Below are 19,999 nucleotides of genomic sequence, written 5' to 3' on the forward strand. Positions count from 1 at the left end.
ACAGAGGGGGGAGGAGAGCTCAGGAGCAGCGCCTGCTGTATACAGAGGGGGGAGGAGAGCTCAGGAGCAGCGCCTGCTGTATACAGAGGGAGGAGGAGAGCTCAGGAGCAGCGCCCCCTGTATACAGAGGGAGGAGGAGAGCTCAGGAGCAGCGCCTGCTGTATACAGAGGGGGGAGGAGAGCTCAGGAGCAGCGCCCCCTGTATACAGAGGGAGGAGGAGAGCTCAGGAGCAGCGCCCCCTGTATACAGAGGGGGAAGGAGAGCTCAGGAGCAGCGCCCCCTGTATACAGAGGGGGAAGGAGAGCTCAGGAGCAGCGCCCCCTGTATACAGAGGGGGGAGGAGAGCTCAGGAGCAGCGCCCCCTGTATACAGAGCGGGGAGGAGAGCTCAGGAGCAGCGCCTGCTGTATACAGAGGTGGGGAGGAGAGCTCAGGAGCAGCGCCCCCTGTATACAGAGGGAGGAGGAGAGCTCAGGAGCAGCGCCCCCTGTATACAGAGGGGGGAGGAGAGCTCAGGAGCAGCGCCCCCTGTATACAGAGGGGGGAGGAGAGCTCAGGAGCAGCGCCCCCTGTATACAGAGCGGGGAGGAGAGCTCAGGAGCAGCGCCCCCTGTATACAGAGGGGGGAGGAGAGCTCAGGAGCAGCGCCCCCTGTATACAGAGGGAGGAGGAGAGCTCAGGAGCAGCGCCCCCTGTATACAGAGGGGGGAGGAGAGCTCAGGAGCAGCGCCTGCTGTATACAGAGGGAGGAGGAGCGCTCAGGAGCAGCGCCCCCTGTATACAGAGGGAGGAGGAGAGCTCAGGAGCAGCGCCCCCTGTATACAGAGGGGGGAGGAGAGCTCAGGAGCAGCGCCTGCTGTATACAGAGGGAGGAGGAGAGCTCAGGAGCAGCGCCCCCTGTATACAGAGGGGGGAGGAGAGCTCAGGAGCAGCGCCCCCTGTATACAGTTGGAGGAGGAGAGCTCAGGAGCAGCGCCTGCTGTATACAGAGGGGGGAGGAGAGCTCAGGAGCAGCGCCTGCTGTATGCAGAGGGAGGAGGAGAGCTCAGGAGCAGCGCCCCCTGTATGCAGAGGGAGGAGGAGAGCTCAGGAGCAGCGCCCCCTGTATACAGAGGGAGGAGGAGAGCTCAGGAGCAGCGCCCCCTGTATACAGAGGGGGGAGGAGAGCTCAGGAGCAGCGCCCCCTGTATACAGAGAGAGGAGGAGAGCTCAGGAGCAGCGCCCCCTGTATACAGAGGGAGGAGGAGAGCTCAGGAGCAGCGCCTGCTGTATACAGAGGGAGGAGGAGAGCTCAGGAGCAGCGCCTGCTGTATACAGAGGGAGGAGGAGCGCTCAGGAGCAGCGCCCCCTGTATACAGAGGGAGGAGGAGAGCTCAGGAGCAGCGCCCCCTGTATACAGAGGGGGGAGGAGAGCTCAGGAGCAGCGCCCCCTGTATACAGAGGGAGGAGGAGAGCTCAGGAGCAGCGCCCCTGTATACAGAGGGAGGAGGAGAGCTCAGGAGCAGCGCCCCCTGTATACAGAGGGGGGAGGAGAGCTCAGGAGCAGCGCCCCCTGTATACAGAGGGGGGAGGAGAGCTCAGGAGCAGCGCCCCTGTATACAGAGGGAGGAGGAGAGCTCAGGAGCAGCGCCCCCTGTATACAGAGGGGGGAGGAGAGCTCAGGAGCAGCGCCCCCTGTATACAGAGGGGGGAGGAGAGCTCAGGAGCAGCGCCTGCTGTATACAGAGGGGGGCGGAGAGCTCAGGAGCAGCGCCCCCTGTATACAGAGGGGGGAGGAGAGCTCAGGAGCAGCGCCCGCTGTATACAGAGGGGGGAGGAGAGCTCAGGAGCAGCGCCCCCTGTATACAGAGGGGGGAGGAGAGCTCAGGAGCAGCGCCCCCTGTATACAGAGGGAGGAGGAGAGCTCAGGAGCAGCGCCCCCTGTATACAGAGGGAGGAGGAGAGCTCAGGAGCAGCGCCCCCTGTATACAGAGGGGGGAGGAGAGCTCAGGAGCAGCGCCCCCTGTATACAGAGGGGGAGGAGAGCTCAGGAGCAGCGCCCGCTGTATACAGAGCGGGGAGGAGAGCTCAGGAGCAGCGCCTGCTGTATACAGAGGGAGGAGGAGCGCTCAGGAGCAGCGCCCCCTGTATACAGAGGGGGGAGGAGAGCTCAGGAGCAGCGCCCCCTGTATACAGAGCGGGGAGGAGAGCTCAGGCGCAGCGCCCCCTGTATACAGAGCGGGGAGGAGAGCTCAGGAGCAGCGCCCCCTGTATACAGAGGAAGGAGGGGAGCTCAGGAGCAGCGCCCCCTGTATACAGAGGGGGGAGGAGAGCTCAGGAGCAGCGCCTGCTGTATACAGAGGGGGGAGGAGAGCTCAGGAGCAGCGCCTGCTGTATACAGAGGGAGGAGGAGAGCTCAGGAGCAGCGCCCCCTGTATACAGAGGGAGGAGGAGAGCTCAGGAGCAGCGCCTGCTGTATACAGAGGGGGGAGGAGAGCTCAGGAGCAGCGCCCCCTGTATACAGAGGGAGGAGGAGAGCTCAGGAGCAGCGCCCCCCTGTATACAGAGGGGGAAGGAGAGCTCAGGAGCAGCGCCCCCTGTATACAGAGGGGGAAGGAGAGCTCAGGAGCAGCGCCCCCTGTATACAGAGGGGGGAGGAGAGCTCAGGAGCAGCGCCCCCTGTATACAGAGCGGGGAGGAGAGCTCAGGAGCAGCGCCTGCTGTATACAGAGGTGGGGAGGAGAGCTCAGGAGCAGCGCCCCCTGTATACAGAGGGAGGAGGAGAGCTCAGGAGCAGCGCCCCCTGTATACAGAGGGGGGAGGAGAGCTCAGGAGCAGCGCCCCCTGTATACAGAGGGGGGAGGAGAGCTCAGGAGCAGCGCCCCCTGTATACAGAGCGGGGAGGAGAGCTCAGGAGCAGCGCCCCCTGTATACAGAGGGGGGAGGAGAGCTCAGGAGCAGCGCCCCCTGTATACAGAGGGAGGAGGAGAGCTCAGGAGCAGCGCCCCCTGTATACAGAGCGGGGAGGAGAGCTCAGGAGCAGCGCCCGCTGTATACAGAGCGGGGAGGAGAGCTCAGGAGCAGCGCCTGCTGTATACAGAGCGGGGAGGAGAGCTCAGGAGCAGCGCCTGCTGTATACAGAGGGAGGAGGAGAGCTCAGGAGCAGCGCCTGCTGTATACAGAGGGGGGAGGAGAGCTCAGGAGCAGCGCCTGCTGTATACAGAGGGGGGAGGAGAGCTCAGGAGCAGCGCCCCCTGTATACAGAGGGGGGAGGAGAGCTCAGGAGCAGCGCCCCCTGTATACAGAGGGGAGAGGAGAGCTCAGGAGCAGCGCCCCCTGTATACAGAGGGGAGAGGAGAGCTCAGGAGCAGCGCCCCCTGTATACAGAGCGGGGAGGAGAGTTCAGGAGCAGCGCCCCCTGTATACAGAGGGGGGAGGAGAGCTCAGGAGCTGTGTCTGATGTACGGGGTGTGGAGCGAGCTCAGGAGCTGTGCCTGATGTACGGGGTGTGGAGCGAGCTCAGGAGCTGTGCCTGATGTACGGGGTGTGGAGCGAGCTCAGGAGCTGTGTCTGATGTACGGGGTGTGGAGCGAGCTCAGGAGCTGTGTCTGATGTACGGGGTGTGGAGCGAGCTCAGGAGCTGTGCCTGATGTACGGGGTGTGGAGCGAGCTCAGGAGCTGTGTCTGATGTTCGGGGTGTGGAGCGAGCTCAGGATCTGTGTCTGATGTACGGGGTGTGGAGCGAGCTCAGGAGCTGTGCCTGATGTACGGGGTGTGGAGCGAGCTCAGGAGCTGTGCCTGATGTACGGGGTGTGGAGCGAGCTCAGGAGCTGTGTCTGATGTACGGGGTGTGGAGCGAGCTCAGGAGCTGTGTCTGATGTACGGGGTGTGGAGCGAGCTCAGGAGCTGTGTCTGATGTACGGGGTGTGGAGCGAGCTCAGGAGCTGTGTCTGATGTACGGGGTGTGGAGCGAGCTCAGGAGCTGTGTCTGATGTATGGGGTGTGGAGCGAGCTCAGGAGCTGTGTCTGATGTACGGGGTGTGGAGTGAGCTCAGGAGCTGTGTCTGATGTACGGGGTGTGGAGCGAGCTCAGGAGCTGTGTCTGATGTACGGGGTGTGGAGCGAGCTCAGGAGCTGTGCCTGATGTACGGGGTGTGGAGCGAGCTCAGGAGCTGTGTCTGATGTACGGGGTGTGGAGTGAGCTCAGGAGCTGTGTCTGATGTACGGGGTGTGGAGCGAGCTCAGGAGCTGTGTCTGATGTACGGGGTGTGGAGTGAGCTCAGGAGCTGTGTCTGATGTACGGGGTGTGGAGTGAGCTCAGGAGCTGTGTCTGATGTACGGGGTGTGGAGCGAGCTCAGGAGCTGTGTCTGATGTACAGAGTGTGGAGCGAGCTCAGGAGCTGTGTCTGATGTACGGGGTGTGGAGCGAGCTCAGGAGCGGTGTCTGATGTACGGGGTGTGGAGCGAGCTCAGGAGCTGTGTCTGATGTACGGGGTGTGGAGCGAGCTCAGGAGCTGTGTCTGATGTACGAGGTGTGGAGTGAGCTCAGGAGCGGTGTCTGATGTACGGGGTGTGGAGTGAGCTCAGGAGCTGTGTCTGATGTACGGGGTGTGGAGCGAGCTCAGGAGCTGTGTCCTCTGTACGGGGTGTGGAGTGAGCTCAGGAGCTGTGTCTGATGTACGTGGTGTGGAGCGAGCTCAGGAGCTGTGTCCTCTGTACGGGGTGTGGAGTGAGCTCAGGAGCTGTGTCTGATGTACGGGGTGTGGAGTGAGCTCAGGAGCTGTGTCTGATGTACGGGGTGTGGAGTGAGCTCAGGAGCTGTGTCTGATGTACGGGGTGTGGAGTGAGCTCAGGAGCTGTGTCTGATGTACGTGGTGTGGAGCGAGCTCAGGAGCTGTGTCTGATGTACGGGGTGTGGAGTGAGCTCAGGAGCTGTGTCTGATGTACGGGGTGTGGAGCGAGCTCAGGAGCTGTGCCTGATGTACGGGGTGTGGAGCGAGCTCAGGAGCTGTGTCTGATGTATGGGGTGTGGAGAGAGCTCAGGAGCTGTGTCTGATGTACGGGGTGTGGAGCGAGCTCAGGAGCTGTGTCTGATGTACGGGGTGTGGAGCGAGCTCAGGAGCTGTGTCTGATGTACGGGGTGTGGAGCGAGCTCAGGAGCTGTGTCTGATGTACGGGGTGTGGAGCGAGCTCAGGAGCTGTGTCTGATGTACGGGGTGTGGAGCGAGCTCAGGAGCTGTGTCTGATGTACGGGGTGTGGAGCGAGCTCAGGAGCTGTGTCTGATGTACGGGGTGTGGAGTGAGCTCAGGAGCTGTGCCTGATGTACGGGGTGTGGAGCGAGCTCAGGAGCTGTGTCTGATGTATGGGGTGTGGAGGGAGCTCAGGAGCTGTGTCTGATGTACGGGGTGTGGAGTGAGCTCAGGAGCTGTGCCTGATGTACGGGGTGTGGAGGGAGCTCAGGAGCTGTGCCTGATGTACGGGGTGTGGAGCGAGCTCAGGAGCTGTGTCTGATGTATGGGGTGTGGAGGGAGCTCAGGAGCTGTGTCTGATGTACGGGGTGTGGAGTGAGCTCAGGAGCTGTGTCTGATGTACGGGGTGTGGAGCGAGCTCAGGAGCTGTGTCTGATGTACGGGGTGTGGAGTGAGCTCAGGAGCTGTGCCTGATGTACGGGGTGTGGAGTGAGCTCAGGAGCTGTGTCTGATGTATGGGGTGTGGAGCGAGCTCAGGAGCGGTGTCTGATGTACGGGGTGTGGAGCGAGCTCAGGAGCTGTGTCTGATGTATGGGGTGTGGAGCGAGCTCAGGAGCTGTGTCTGATGTACGGGGTGTGGAGCGAGCTCAGGAGCTGTGTCCTCTGTACGGGGTGTGGAGCGAGCTCAGGAGCTGTGTCTGATGTACGGGGTGTGGAGCGAGCTCAGGAGCTGTGTCTGATGTATGGGGTGTGGAGAGAGCTCAGGAGCTGTGTCTGATGTATGGGGTGTGGAGTGAGCTCAGGAGCTGTGTCTGATGTACGGGGTGTGGAGCGAGCTCAGGAGCTGTGTCTGATGTACGGGGTGTGGAGTGAGCTCAGGAGCTGTGCCTGATGTACGGGGTGTGGAGTGAGCTCAGGAGCTGTGTCTGATGTATGGGGTGTGGAGCGAGCTCAGGAGCTGTGTCTGATGTATGGGGTGTGGAGCGAGCTCAGGAGCTGTGTCTGATGTACGGGGTGTGGAGCGAGCTCAGGAGCTGTGTCTGATGTACGGGGTGTGGAGCGAGCTCAGGAGCTGTGTCTGATGTACGGGGTGTGGAGGGAGCTCAGGAGCTGTGTCTGATGTATGGGGTGTGGAGCGAGCTCAGGAGCTGTGTCTGATGTATGGGGTGTGGAGCGAGCTCAGGAGCTGTGTCTGATGTACGGGGTGTGGAGGGAGCTCAGGAGCTGTGTCTGATGTACGGGGTGTGGAGCGAGCTCAGGAGCGGTGTCTGATGTACGGGGTGTAGAGCGAGCTCAGGAGCTGTGTCTGATGTATGGGGTGTGGAGCGAGCTCAGGAGCTGTGTCTGATGTACGGGGTGTGGAGCGAGCTCAGGAGCTGTGTCCTCTGTACGGGGTGTGGAGCGAGCTCAGGAGCTGTGTCTGATGTATGGGGTGTGGAGCGAGCTCAGGAGCTGTGTCTGATGTATGGGGTGTGGAGTGAGCTCAGGAGCTGTGTCTGATGTATGGGGTGTGGAGGGAGCTCAGGAGCTGTGTCTGATGTATGGGGTGTGGAGTGAGCTCAGGAGCTGTGTCTGATGTACGGGGTGTGGAGCGAGCTCAGGAGCTGTGTCTGATGTATGGGGTGTGGAGAGAGCTCAGGAGCTGTGTCTGATGTATGGGGTGTGGAGTGAGCTCAGGAGCTGTGTCTGATGTATGGGGTGTGGAGCGAGCTCAGGAGCTGTGTCTGATGTATGGGGTGTGGAGCGAGCTCAGGAGCTGTGTCTGATGTATGGGGTGTGGAGAGAGCTCAGGAGCTGTGTCTGATGTATGGGGTGTGGAGTGAGCTCAGGAGCTGTGTCTGATGTACGGGGTGTGGAGCGAGCTCAGGAGCTGTGTCTGATGTACGGGGTGTGGAGCGAGCTCAGGAGCTGTGTCTGATGTACGGGGTGTGGAGCGAGCTCAGGAGCTGTGTCTGATGTATGGGGTGTGGAGAGAGCTCAGGAGCTGTGTCTGATGTATGGGGTGTGGAGTGAGCTCAGGAGCTGTGTCTGATGTATGGGGTGTGGAGCGAGCTCAGGAGCTGTGTCTGATGTACGGGGTGTGGAGCGAGCTCAGGAGCTGTGTCTGATGTATGGGGTGTGGAGTGAGCTCAGGAACTGTGTCTGATGTATGGGGTGTGGAGCGAGCTCAGGAGCTGTGTCTGATGTACGGGGTGTGGAGCGAGCTCAGGAGCTGTGTCCTCTGTACGGGGTGTGGAGCGAGCTCAGGAGCTGTGTCTGATGTATGGGGTGTGGAGAGAGCTCAGGAGCTGTGTCTGATGTATGGGGTGTGGAGCGAGCTCAGGAGCTGTGTCTGATGTACAGAGTGTGGAGCGAGCTCAGGAGCTGTGTCTGATGTACGGGGTGTGGAGCGAGCTCAGGAGCTGTGTCTGATGTACGGGGTGTGGAGCGAGCTCAGGAGCTGTGTCTGATGTATGGGGTGTGGAGCGAGCTCAGGAGCTGTGTTTGATGTACGGGGTGTGGAGCGAGCTCAGGAGCTGTGTCTGATGTACGGGGTGTGGAGCGAGCTCAGGAGCTGTGTCTGATGTATGGGGTGTGGAGCGAGCTCAGGAGCTGTGTCTGATGTATGGGGTGTGGAGCGAGCTCAGGAGCTGTGTCTGATGTATGGGGTGTGGAGCGAGCTCAGGAGCTGTGTCTGATGTATGGGGTGTGGAGCGAGCTCAGGAGCTGTGTCTGATGTATGGGGTGTGGAGCGAGCTCAGGAGCTGTGTCTGATGTATGGGGTGTGGAGCGAGCTCAGGAGCTGTGTCTGATGTATGGGGTGTGGAGCGAGCTCAGGAGCTGTGTCTGATGTATGGGGTGTGGAGCGAGCTCAGGAGCTGTGTCTGATGTATGGGGTGTGGAGCGAGCTCAGGAGCTGTGTCTGATGTATGGGGTGTGGAGCGAGCTCAGGAGCTGTGTCTGATGTATGGGGTGTGGAGCGAGCTCAGGAGCTGTGTCTGATGTATGGGGTGTGGAGCGAGCTCAGGAGCTGTGTCTGATGTACGGGGTGTGGAGTGAGCTCAGGAGCTGTGTCTGATGTACGGGGTGTGGAGCGAGCTCAGGAGCTGTGTCTGATGTATGGGGTGTGGAGTGAGCTCAGGAGCTGTGTCTGATGTTTGGGGTGTGGAGTGAGCTCAGGAGCTGTGTCTGATGTATGGGGTGTGGAGCGAGCTCAGGAGCTGTGCCTGATGTACGGGGTTTGGAGGGAGCTCAGGAGCTGTGTCTGATGTATGGGGTGTGGAGCGAGCTCAGGAGCTGTGTCTGATGTATTTCTAGTGAAGTGGAGACGAGAGCGCAACTTAAAAAGTGCTCTCTACAAGGATTATAGTGCTCTTTTATGGTGTAGACTGGAAACGCATAGCTCTGCATGTGAGCTGCATACACAGAACGGGGGCATAGTTGCTTTATATTTTACATGAATCAAAGAAGTAAAAATGAATAGTTTGTGAAGTGGAGCTGGCGTCTGCCCCCCTCAGATCTGACGCCCCCGCTCTGCGCCCCCTCAGATCTGCGCCCCCTCAGATCTGACGCCCCCGCTCTGCCCCCCTCACATCTGACGCCCCCGCTCTGCGCCCCCTCAGATGTGCGCCCCCTCACATCTGACGCCCCCGCTCTGCCCCCCTCACATCTGACGCCCCCGCTCTGCCCCCCTCAGATCTGACGCCCCCGCTCTGTGCAGCAGATACCTCTCCATCCTCCATCGCGCCCTGGCTCCCGGGTTTCGGCACCATTGTGCGCACTATATATCAGGCCGTCTGTCTGCGGTTCCTGCTGATTGATGAGACAGGTGGAGCAGCGAAGTGTTAATCAAATATGAGCGGAGGCGCAGGTCTTATTCCCAGCGCGCCGGCCGCCGGTCATTAGTCGCGAGTGTGAGAACACGGCCGAAACGTGTCACATACAAAGAATTTATAGGCAATATATAATAACCGGCCGTTACGTTACAACACGGAGCGACGTGTGAATGATCACCGACCGCAGATAATGCCGAAACCACCGACTGACAGCTGTAAGAAAGTCTGCAGGGGAAGAAACATGACTCGTCCTACACCGATAACGAATCACAGGCAGAATAATGAGTGCAGCTCTGGAGTATAATACAGGAGGTAACTCAGGATCAGTAATGTAATGTACACAGTAACTGCACCAGCAGAAACGTGAGTGCAGCTCTGGAGCATAATACAGGAGGTAACTCAGGATCAGTAATGTATGTACACAGTGACTGCACCAGCAGAATAGTGAGTGCAGCTATGGAGCATAATACAGGAGGTAACTCAGGATCAGTAATGTAATGTATGTACACAGTGACTGCACCAGCAGAAGAGTGAGTGCAGCTCTGGAGCATAATACAGGAGGTAACTCAGGATCAGTAATGTAATGTACACAGTGACTGCACCAGCAGAATAGTGAGTGCAGCTCTGGAGCATAATACAGGAGGTAACTCAGGATCAGTAATGTAATGTATGTACACAGTGACTGCACCAGCAGAAGAGTGAGTGCAGCTCTGGAGTATAATACAGGAGGTAACTCAGGATCAGTAATGTAATGTATGTACACAGTGACTGCACCAGCAGAATAGTGAGTGCAGCTCTGGAGTATAATACAGGAGGTAACTCAGGATCAGTAATGTATTGTATGTACACAGTGACTGCACCAGCAGAATAGTGAATGCAGCTCTGGAGTATAATACAGGAGGTAACTCAGGATCAGTAATGTAATGTATGTACACAGTGACTGCACCAGCAGAATAGTGAATGCAGCTCTGGGGTATAATACAGGATGTATCTGTTTGTTTCTGGTGTATAATGCAGGTGGACCTGTTACATTTGAAGTGTCGGTGGTTCTGCTCCGTGTTCTGGCCTCCGTCCTCCTCTCATTAGCGCTGTACGTCCTCGGTCTGCTGATCCGTTTGTCTGTGACGTTTGTAGCATTATGGCCGCCGGTGTGCATGTGGCTGTTACCGTCGCAGTCTTTGTCTCCACTGTCATTAGCACATGTCAGACTTCGGCGTTGTCGTCTGCTCCTTGTGGCTGTGGAGCGGGCGGTGCTGTGTCCCGGGCGGTGCTGTGTCCCGGGCGGTGCTGTGTCCCGGGCGGTGCTGTGTCCCGGGCGGTGCTGTGTCCCGGGCGGTGCTGTGGAGTGGGTGCTGCTGTTGAGCAGGCGGTGTGGAGCGGGTGGTTCTGTGGAGCCGGCGGTGCTGTGGAGCGGGCAGTGCTGTGGAGCGGGTGGAACGGGCGGGGCTGTGGACCGGGTGCTGCTGTGGACCGGGTGCTGCTGTGGAGCGGGCGGTGCTGTGGAGCGGGCGGTGCTGTGGCCCGGGCGGTGCTGTGGCCCAGGCGGTGCTGTGGCTCGGGCGGTGCTGTGGATTGGGCGGTGCTGTGGCCCGGGCGGTGCTGTGGCGCGGGCGGTGCTGTGGCTCGGGCGGTGCTGTGGATTGGGCGGTGCTGTGGCCTGGGCGGTGCTGTGGAGCGGGCGGTGCTGTGGAGCGGGCGGTGCTGTGGAGCGGGCGGTGCTGTGGAGCGGGCGGTGCTGTGGAGCCGGCGGTGCTGTGGAGCCGGCGGTGCTGTGGAGCGGGCGATGCTGTGGAGCGGGCGGTGCTGTGGAGCTGGTGGTGCTGTGGAGCTGGTGGTGCTGTGGAGCGGGCGGTGCTGTGGAGCGGGCGATGCTGTGGAGCGGGCGGTGCTGTGGAGCGATTGGTGCTGGGGAGCGGGCGGTGCTGTGGAGCGGGCGGTGCTGGGGAGCGATTGGTGCTGTGGAGCGGGCGGTGCTGTGGAGGTTATGGTGTGGCTGAGTCCCTGTAATGAGTCCCCGGAGCCCATCGTCACCGCTTTATGGAGCTGTCTGGGCGCAGACGTTAATCAGCGGGTGTTTTGGCGGACGGTTCCCGTGTTCTTTCGATCGTCCTCCTCCCGGTTACAGCTTCTGGGAGACAATACAGGATTTATCGCCTCTTTATTGTGAGTGGCGCTGATCCACAATGCTGCGTTACCGCGGAATCATCTCTGGCTGTAAATCAGCGCTGGTGGCAGCCGCACGGCCGCATTTCACGCGGCCTCCGGGGCCCATAAACTCGGGGCCACCGCATTTTCAGCTTCAGTTTCCTTTGTTCAGAGATTTTCCTTCTGGGATTTCGCAGTAACAATAATTCTGAGGAGTAAAATCACATTGGCCGAGCCACGAATCCACGGGACGTGACGTGCGACATAAGCGGAGGCGCGCACTCGTCTCATGCGTTTTGTGCCTCGTCGATCCTGAGACGAGCGGATTCCGCTGTTTGGGGTTTGTTTTACTTTGCTTTCTAAGGCTACGTTCACACTTGAGTTCAGCGCAATCCACCAAGGTGTCTATTGATTGTCTTTGGTGGCGGATCCCGCCACGTTCTACTGAGCATGCTCAGCATGTCCAGCAGAACAATCTAAACGATCTAAAACTCCTGTTCTCTCTCTGTCGGTCGGTCTCCCTCTGTCCGTCGGTCGGTCTCACCCCATCTCTCATACTCACCGATCACCGGCGCGGCGCTGCACGGCGGTCACACTGCTCTGGCGGCTTCTCCTGCTTTTGAAAATGCTGGTTGCTCATTATTCCATCTCGTATTCCCTGCTTCCCCCACCCACCAGCAACTATGATTGGTTGCAGTCAGACACGCCCCCACGCTGAGTGACAGCGGTCTCACTGCAACCAATCACAGCCACCGGTGGGCGGGTCTATATCGTGCAGTAAAATAAATAAATGAATAACAAAAAAAACGGCGTGCGGTCCCCCCCAATTTTGATACCAGCCAATGCAAAGTCACACAGCTGAAGGCTGGTATTCTCAGGATGGGGAGTCCCACGTTATGGGGAGCCCCCCAGCCTAACAATATCAGTCAGCAGCTGCCCAGAATTGCCGCATCCATTAGATGCGACTCTCCCTGGACTCTACCCGGCTCATCCCGAATTGCCCTGGTGCAGTGGCAATTGGGGTAATAAGGAGTTAATGGCAGCCCATAGCTGCCACTAAGTCCTAGATTAATCATGGCAGGCGTCTATGAGACACCCCCAATGATTAACCTGTAAGTGAAAGTAAATAAACACATACACCCGAACAAAATCCTTTATTTGGAATAAAAGACAAAAAACACCCTCTTTCACCACTTTATTAATCCCCAAATACCCCTCCAGGTCCGGCATAGTCCACACGAGGTCCCACGACGCTTTCAGCTCTGCTACATCGAAAGCTGACAGGAGCGGCCGTGGAACACGACCGCTCTCTATCAGCTCCACACAGCAACTGAAGTGAGCCACATGATCAGCGATGACGTCACTGAGATAGTGCTGGTGTGTACGGTGATAATGGGTGCGGTAATGCTGGTGTGTGTGGGGTGATGATGGGGGTGGTAGCGCTGGTGTGTGTGGGGTGATGGGGGCTGTAGCGCCGGTGTGTGTGGGGTGATGGGGGCTGTAGAGCCGGTGTGTGTGGGGTGATGGGGGCTGTAGAGCCGCTGTGTGTGCGGTGATGATTGGGGCAGTAGTGCCGGTGTGTGTAGGGTGATGGGGGCTGTAGTGCCGGTGTGTGTGTGGGGTGATGATGGGGGCTGTAGTGCCGGTGTGTGTGGGGTGATGATTGGGGCGGTAGTGCCGGTGTGTGTGGGGTAATGGGGGCTGTAGAGCCGGTGTGTGTGGGGTGATGATGGGGGCTGTAGTGCCGGTGTGTGTGGGGTGATGATTGGGGCGGTAGTGCCGGTGTGTGTGGAGTGATGAGGGCTGTAGAGCCGGTGTGTGTGGGGTGATGATGGGGGCTGTAGTGCCGGTGTGTGTGGGGTGATGATTTGGGCGGTAGTGCCGGTGTGTGTGGGGTGATGATTGGGGCGGTAGTGCCGGTGTGTGTGGGGTGATGATGGGGGCTGTAGTGCCGGTGTGTGTGGGGTGATGATTTGGGCGGTAGTGCCGGTGTGTGTGGGGTGATGATTGGGGCGGTAGTGCCGGTGTGTGTGGGATGATGATGTGGGCTATAGTGCCAGTGTGTGTGGGGTGATGATTGGGGCGGTAGTGCCGGTGTGTGTGGGGTGATGATGGGGGCTGTAGTGCCAGTGTGTGTGGGGTGATGATTGGGGCGGTAGTGCCGGTGTGTGTGGGGTGATGATTGGGGCGGTAGTGCCGGTGTGTGTGAGGTGATGATGGGGGGCTGTAGTGCCAGGGTGTGTGCGGTGATGATGGGGGGCTGTAGTGCCGGTGTGTGTGGGGTGATGATGGGGGCTGTAGTGCCAGTGTGTGTGGGGTGATGATTGGGGCGGTAGTGCCGGTGTGTGTGGGGTGATGATTGGGGCGCTAGTGCCAGGGTGTGTGCGGTGATGATGGGGGGCTGTAGTGCCGGTGTGTGTGGGGTGATGATGGGGGCGGTAGTGCCAGGGTGTGTGGGGTGATGATGGGGGCGGTAGTGCCAGGGTGTGTGCGGTGATGATGGGGGCTCTCTCTCTCGGCTAAGGGGTACTTCTCACATAGCGAGATTGCTGCTGAGTCACCGGTTTTGTGACGTACCAGTGACCTCATCAGCGATCTTGCTGTGTGTGACCTGGCCCCTCTGTGAAATTGCTGATCGTTACACACTGTTCTGGTTCATTTTTTGCACGTTGGTCTCCCGCTGTGCAGCACACATCGGCGTTTTTGACGGCGGGAGACCAACAAGCACCGACTCTGTGTAAGCAGCGTACGCTGGTAACCAGGGTAAATATTTAAGAACTCAGCAAAGCGCTTTGCTTAGTAACCCGATGTGTACCCGAGCTACGTATACAGGGAGCCAGCGCTGGCAGCCTGTAAGCGGTGTATGCTGGTAACCAGGGTAAATATCGGGTAACCAAGCAAAGCGCTTTGCTTAGTTACCCGATATTTACTCTGGTTACCAAGCACAGCATTGTTACACGAGTCGCTGGTGAGATCTGCCCGATTGACAGCTCACTAGCGACCCTGTAGCGACGCACCAGCGATCCTGACCAGGTCGTATCGTGGTCGGAATCGCTGGTACGTTGTTTAGTGAGACGGTACTCTAAAGAAAACTGTTATTTCACAGGAATCTGTGGCCTTTATTATCACACTATTTACAACGCATTGCGACAGATGCCAAACGACGCAAGTGTGAAAGTGGCCACTAGTTACATGTAATAATGTGGCAGACGCGGCTTCTCTTCTGGAGGAGGAACGTCGTTACAATGTATCGGTGGAGCTGGACATCCACTGATACATTGTAACAAGGCGGAGATTTGTGCGTCTCACAGAGGCTTGTGTGGCCTGGATACAAGTGTAACAATGGTCTGGATGGTCTATTTATTTATTTTTGTTTGTAAACAATACATTTTCTGTTCACTGAGGCTGGATAGAAAAGTGAATCCTATTTATTCCTCTAAGGCCCAGTGCCCACGCTGCGGATTTTGACGCAGATTTTGACGCGTATTTTCAGAAATCTGCAGGAGAATCTGCATGTCCATTGTGAGGCCAGCAAAGTCTATGAGGATTAAGGAGTGCTGCGCCCGCAGAGAGGATTCAGGAGTGCTGCGCCCGCGGTGAGGGTTCAGGAGTGCTGCGCCCGCGGTGAGGATTCAGAAGTGCTGCGCCCGCGGTGAGGATTCAGGAGTGCTGCGCCCGCGGTGAGGATTCAGGAGTGCTGCGCCCGCGGTGAGGATTCAGAAGTGCTGCGCCCACGGTGAGGATTCAGAAGTGCTGCGCCCGCGGTGAGGATTCAGAAGTGCTGCGCCCGCGGTGAGGATTCAGAAGTGCTGCGCCCGCGGTGAGGATTCAGAAGTGCTGTGCCCGCGGTGAGGATTTTCCCTTGTGTATTTGGTGCAGATTTCTTTTTTTCTGCACCAAATATGAAAGGGAAAAATATTCACCGTGGGCGCAGCACTCCTGAATCCCCATAGACTTTGCTGGCCTCACAATGGATATGCAGATTCTGCTGCTGATTTGCGTGGGGGGGCACGGGGCTTAAACCTTCCCTTCCTGGATGAGATTGCTGCGCGGCGCCTGATTTCATTCACTGACGAGATCTTCTTCTGCAGCTGCCGTTACAAAACCGTTCACACCCCGGGAGGCGCGAGACCTGATCCTCGGGGCCACGTGTCCGGCGGTGGTCCTAGGCATGGCCGGTGACTGGCCGGCGTCTCGCTGGACGCTCCCCCGCCTGTGCGACCTGTTACAGGAGCAGACGCTGAGATTCAGAATTGGGAAGAGGAAAGTGGAAACAGGTAACAATCCAGAGACCTCTCGTGTCTCTGCTGCAGCACCGCTCACCTCCAGAGCTGCATGCGTAATTCTGCTGCCTGAGGCCAGTATTCTGAGTGGCGTATAATATCGCTTCTAGGCGACGAGCGGCCGGATCTGACTTTTTGCCATTAATGAGCTCCTTGACCAGAATAAGTAGATGCCTCCTCTGATCCGAGGCGTCTCGTGTGCGGCAGGAGCTGCAGCTCCGGAGCCATTTGTGGTACTGTGCGGTACCTGTGGCGGTATTGTCGCCACCGCCGCTAATGACGGGTTAGACGGGAGATTAGGAGCGTTAAGCTGCTCCAGAGAACACGTAATGGCGTCAGATTGGGAGAGATTATGGCCCTGATCTGCTCCGCTCCTGCCGCCTCCATCTTTACACAGGAGTGCGGATAATTAGATATTCTGGTGAAGGAGCCATTAATGGTGCTGAGTCTCCACCGACCGCCCGTCACCTCCAGACTATGCTGCCGCAGGACCACCGCTCTCAGCGGGCTGGGATTATTACATGCTGGGAGTTGTAGTGTCGCTCAGGGATTATCCCCCTGACGCTGCTCATCAGTGATTGCATTATATAGTAGAAGACCCTTTATCAGGACACGCGGCCCCTGCGATGACGCTCTGTGGCCCCGCGTCACCCACTGCAGCCCCGGCCTGCGGAGCTTTATCTGGGGAATGTGGCCCCCATGAAATGTGTAAAAACCCAGCGCTACAGTGAACTGACACACTGCATCATGGGAGGAAAGCGCAAGCTCCTGGGATCAGTGCGGCTCAGAACTGCAGAAATACTCCGAGAAATCTAATCAATGTACAGCAGCTGAAGGGTTAATGTACAGGCCCGTCCCTCTATCTAACCCTATCCTGTGTGATACTGTCTGCTGAGCCGTGTATCTAATCCTCTCCTGTGTGATACTGTCTGCTGAGCCATGTATCTAATCCTCTCCTGTGTGATACTGTCTGCTGAGCCATGTATCTAATCCTCTCCTGTGTGATACTGTCTGCTGAACTGTGTATCTAATCCTCTCCTGTGTGATACTGTCTGCTGAGCCGTGTATCTAATCCTCTCCTGTGTGATACTGTCTGCTGAGCCATGTATCTAATCCTCTCCTGTGTGATACTGTCTGCTGAGCTGTGTATCTAATCATCTCCTGTGTGATACTGTCTGCTGAGCTGTGTATCTAATCCTCTCCTGTGTGATACTGTCTGCTGAGCTGTGTATCTAATCCTCTCCTGTGTGATACTGTCTGCTGAGCTGTGTATCTAATCCTATCCTGTGTGATACTGTCTGCTGAGCTGTGTATCTAATCCTATCCTGTGTGATACTGTCTGCTGAACCGTGTATCTAATCCTATCCTGTGTGATACTGTCTGCTGAGCCATGTAGCTAATCCTTTCCTGTGTGATACTGTCTGCTGAGCCGTGTATCTAATCCTATCCTGTGAGATACTGTCTGCTGAGCTGTGTATCTAATCCTATCCTGTGTGATACTGTCTGCTGAACCGTGTATCTAATCCTATCCTGTGTGATACTGTCTGCTGAGCGCTGTATCTAATCCTCTCGTATGATACTGTCTGCTGAGCGCTGTATCTAATCCTCTCCTGTGTGATATCGTCTGCTGAACTGTGTATCTAATCCTCTCCTGTGTGATACTGTCTGCTGAGCGCTGTATCTAATCCTCTCCTGTGTGATACTGTCTGCTGAGCCGTGTATCTAATTCTCTCCTGTGTGATACTGTCTGCTGATCTGTGTATCTAATCCTCTCCTGTGTGATACTGTCTGCTGAGCTGTGTATATAATCCTCTTCTGTGTGATACTGTCTGCTGAGCTGTGTATCTAATCCTCTCCTGTGTGATACTGTCTGCTGAGCTCTGTATGTAATCCTCTCCTGTGTGATACTGTCTGCTGAGCTGTGTATCTAATCCTATCCTGTGTGATACTGTCTGCTGAGCTGTGTATCTAATCCTATCCTGTGTGATACTGTCTGCTGAACCGTGTATCTAATCCTATCCTGTGTGATACTGTCTGCTGAGCTCTGTATGTAATCCTCTCCTGTGTGATACTGTCTGCTGAGCTGTGTATCTAATCCTATCCTGTGTGATACTGTCTGCTGAGCTGTGTATCTAATCCTATCCTGTGTGATACAGTCTGCTGAGCCATGTATCTAATCCTCTCCTGTGTGATACTGTCTGCTGAGCTGTGTATCTAATCCTCTCCTGTGTGATACTGTCTGCTGAGCTGTGTATCTAATCCTATCCTGTGTGATACTGTTTGCTGAGCTGTATCTAATCCTATCCTGTGTGATACTGTCTGCTGAGTGCTGTATCTAATCCTCTCGTGTGATACTGTCTGCTGAGCGCTGTATCTAATCCTCTCCTGTGTGATACCGTCTGCTGAACTGTGTATCTAATCCTCTCCTGTGTGATACTGTCTGCTGAGCGCTGTATCTAATCCTCTCCTGTGTGATACTGTCTGCTGAGCGCTGTATCTAATCCTCTCCTGTGTGATACTGTCTGCTGAGCCGTGTATCTAATCCTATCCTGTGTGATACTGTCTGCTGAGCCGTGTATCTAATCCTCTCCTGTGTGATACTGTCTGCTGAGCTGTATCTAATCCCATCCTGTGTGATACTGTCTGCTGAGCTGTGTATCTAATCCTCTCCTGTGTGATACTGTCTGCTGAGCTGTGTATCTAATCCTCTCGTATGATACTGTCTGCTGAGCTGTGTATCTAATCCTCTCCTGTGTGATACTGTCTGCTGAACTGTGTATCTAATCCTCTCCTGTGTGATACTGTCTGCTGAGCGCTGTATCTAATCCTCTCCTGTGTGATACTGTCTGCTGAGCCGTGTATCTAATTCTCTCCTGTGTGATACTGTCTGCTGATCTGTGTATCTAATCCTCTCCTGTGTGATACTGTCTGCTGAGCTGTGTATATAATTCTCTCCTGTGTGATACTGTCTGCTGAGCTGTGTATCTAATCCTCTCCTGTGTGATACTGTCTGCTGAGCTCTGTATGTAATCCTCTCCTGTGTGATACTGTCTGCTGAGCTGTGTATCTAATCCTATCCTGTGTGATACTGTCTGCTGAGCTGTGTATCTAATCCTATCCTGTGTGATACTGTCTGCTGAACCGTGTATCTAATCCTATCCTGTGTGATACTGTCTGCTGAGCCGTGTATCTAATCCTCTCCTGTGTGATACTGTCTGCTGAGCTGTATCTAATCCGCTCCTGTGTGATACTGTCTGCTGAGCCGTGTATCTAATCCTATCCTGTGTGATACTGTCTGCTGAGCTGTGTATCTAATCCTCTCCTGTGTGATACTGTCTGCTGAGCTGTGTATCTAATCCTATCCTGTGTGATACGGTCTGCTGAGCCGTGTATCTAATCCTATCCTGCGTGATACTGTCTGCTGAGCTGTGTATCTAATCCTCTCCTATGTGATACTGTCTGCTGAGCCGTGTATCTAATCCTCTCCTGTGTGATACTGTCTGCTGAGCTGTGTATCTAATCCTATCCTATGATACTGTCCTCTGTGTATCTAATCTTAGCTGTGATACTGTCATTCGTGTATCTAATCTTCGCTGTGATACTTTCCTCTGTGTATCTAATCTTCGCTGTGATACTGTCCTCTGTGTATCTAATCTTAGCTGTGATACTGTCCTGTGTATCTAATCTTAGCTGTGGTACTGTCCTCTGTGTATCTAATCTTAGCTGTGATACTGTCCTCTGTGTATATAATCTCAGCTGTGATACTGTCCGCTGTGTATCTAATCTTAGCTGTGGTACTGTCCTCCGTGTATCTAATCTTCGCTGTGATACTGTCCTCTGTGTATATAATCTCAGCTGTGATACTGTCCGCTGTGTATCTAATCTTAGCTGTGGTACTGTCCTCCGTTATCTAATCTTCGCTGTGATACTGTCCTCCGTGTATCTAATCTTCTCTGGGATACTGTCCTCCATGTATCTAATCTTAGCTGGGATTCTGTCCTCTGTGTATCTAATCTTCTCTGGGATACTGTCCTCTGTGTATCTAATCCCCTGACGTTTGCGGTCGGCGGTGCTCTGACTTCCCGCTTCTCTCTTAGCGCCTCAGTATGAGACCGGCTGTGACTTCGTTGACGCCAGCGTTCGGCAGTTCCGGGACTGGGTCAGCGGGAATCCCGAGGAAGCGTCCGGACCGTTCGGCCGGTTCAGTACCGCGGAGTCCTGGGCTTACGCGGACTACAAGTACCTGGCGGTTCTATTCCAGGACCGGCCCACAACGCTGCAGGTGAGCTCCGCTATAATCCGTGTGTATCGGAGCCTCCGGCTTGTCACTGCTATTCATGAAGCAGGAGGCTCAGGATGAACATCTGCAGGATTTCTCTGCGTCGTGCTGACGTTCTCTATCAGTCTGTGCAGAGCGTCAGTACTTGCTGTTCTGGGGTCCGGGGACCCTCGGAGCCTCACGCGGATGCGCGCCGCTCGTCACGAAAACGGCGGGTGAGCGGGGTCTTGTTAAACATCAGCCCGATGTCCCGCGTTGAGGTGATCGGGGGAGGTGAGGCCCAGTCATCCGCGGCTGATGCCTCCCTG

General features: G+C 56.4%; 1 protein-coding gene across 1 annotated transcript in view; it reads left to right on the forward strand.

The window, feature by feature from the left end:
* Nucleotides 1–19,999, forward strand: part of HSPBAP1 (HSPB1 associated protein 1) — a 74,678-nt gene that overhangs the window by 5,681 nt on the left and 48,998 nt on the right. Inside the window, exons 2-3 of the mRNA XM_075318750.1 lie at nt 15,221–15,406; nt 19,510–19,694. Of these exons, the coding sequence (XP_075174865.1) occupies nt 15,221–15,406; nt 19,510–19,694 (371 nt within the window). The remainder of the gene's footprint in view (nt 1–15,220; nt 15,407–19,509; nt 19,695–19,999) is intronic.

The sequence above is a fragment of the Anomaloglossus baeobatrachus genome, chromosome 7, assembly GCF_048569485.1.
Source record: "Anomaloglossus baeobatrachus isolate aAnoBae1 chromosome 7, aAnoBae1.hap1, whole genome shotgun sequence".
Classification (NCBI taxonomy): domain Eukaryota; kingdom Metazoa; phylum Chordata; class Amphibia; order Anura; family Aromobatidae; genus Anomaloglossus; species Anomaloglossus baeobatrachus.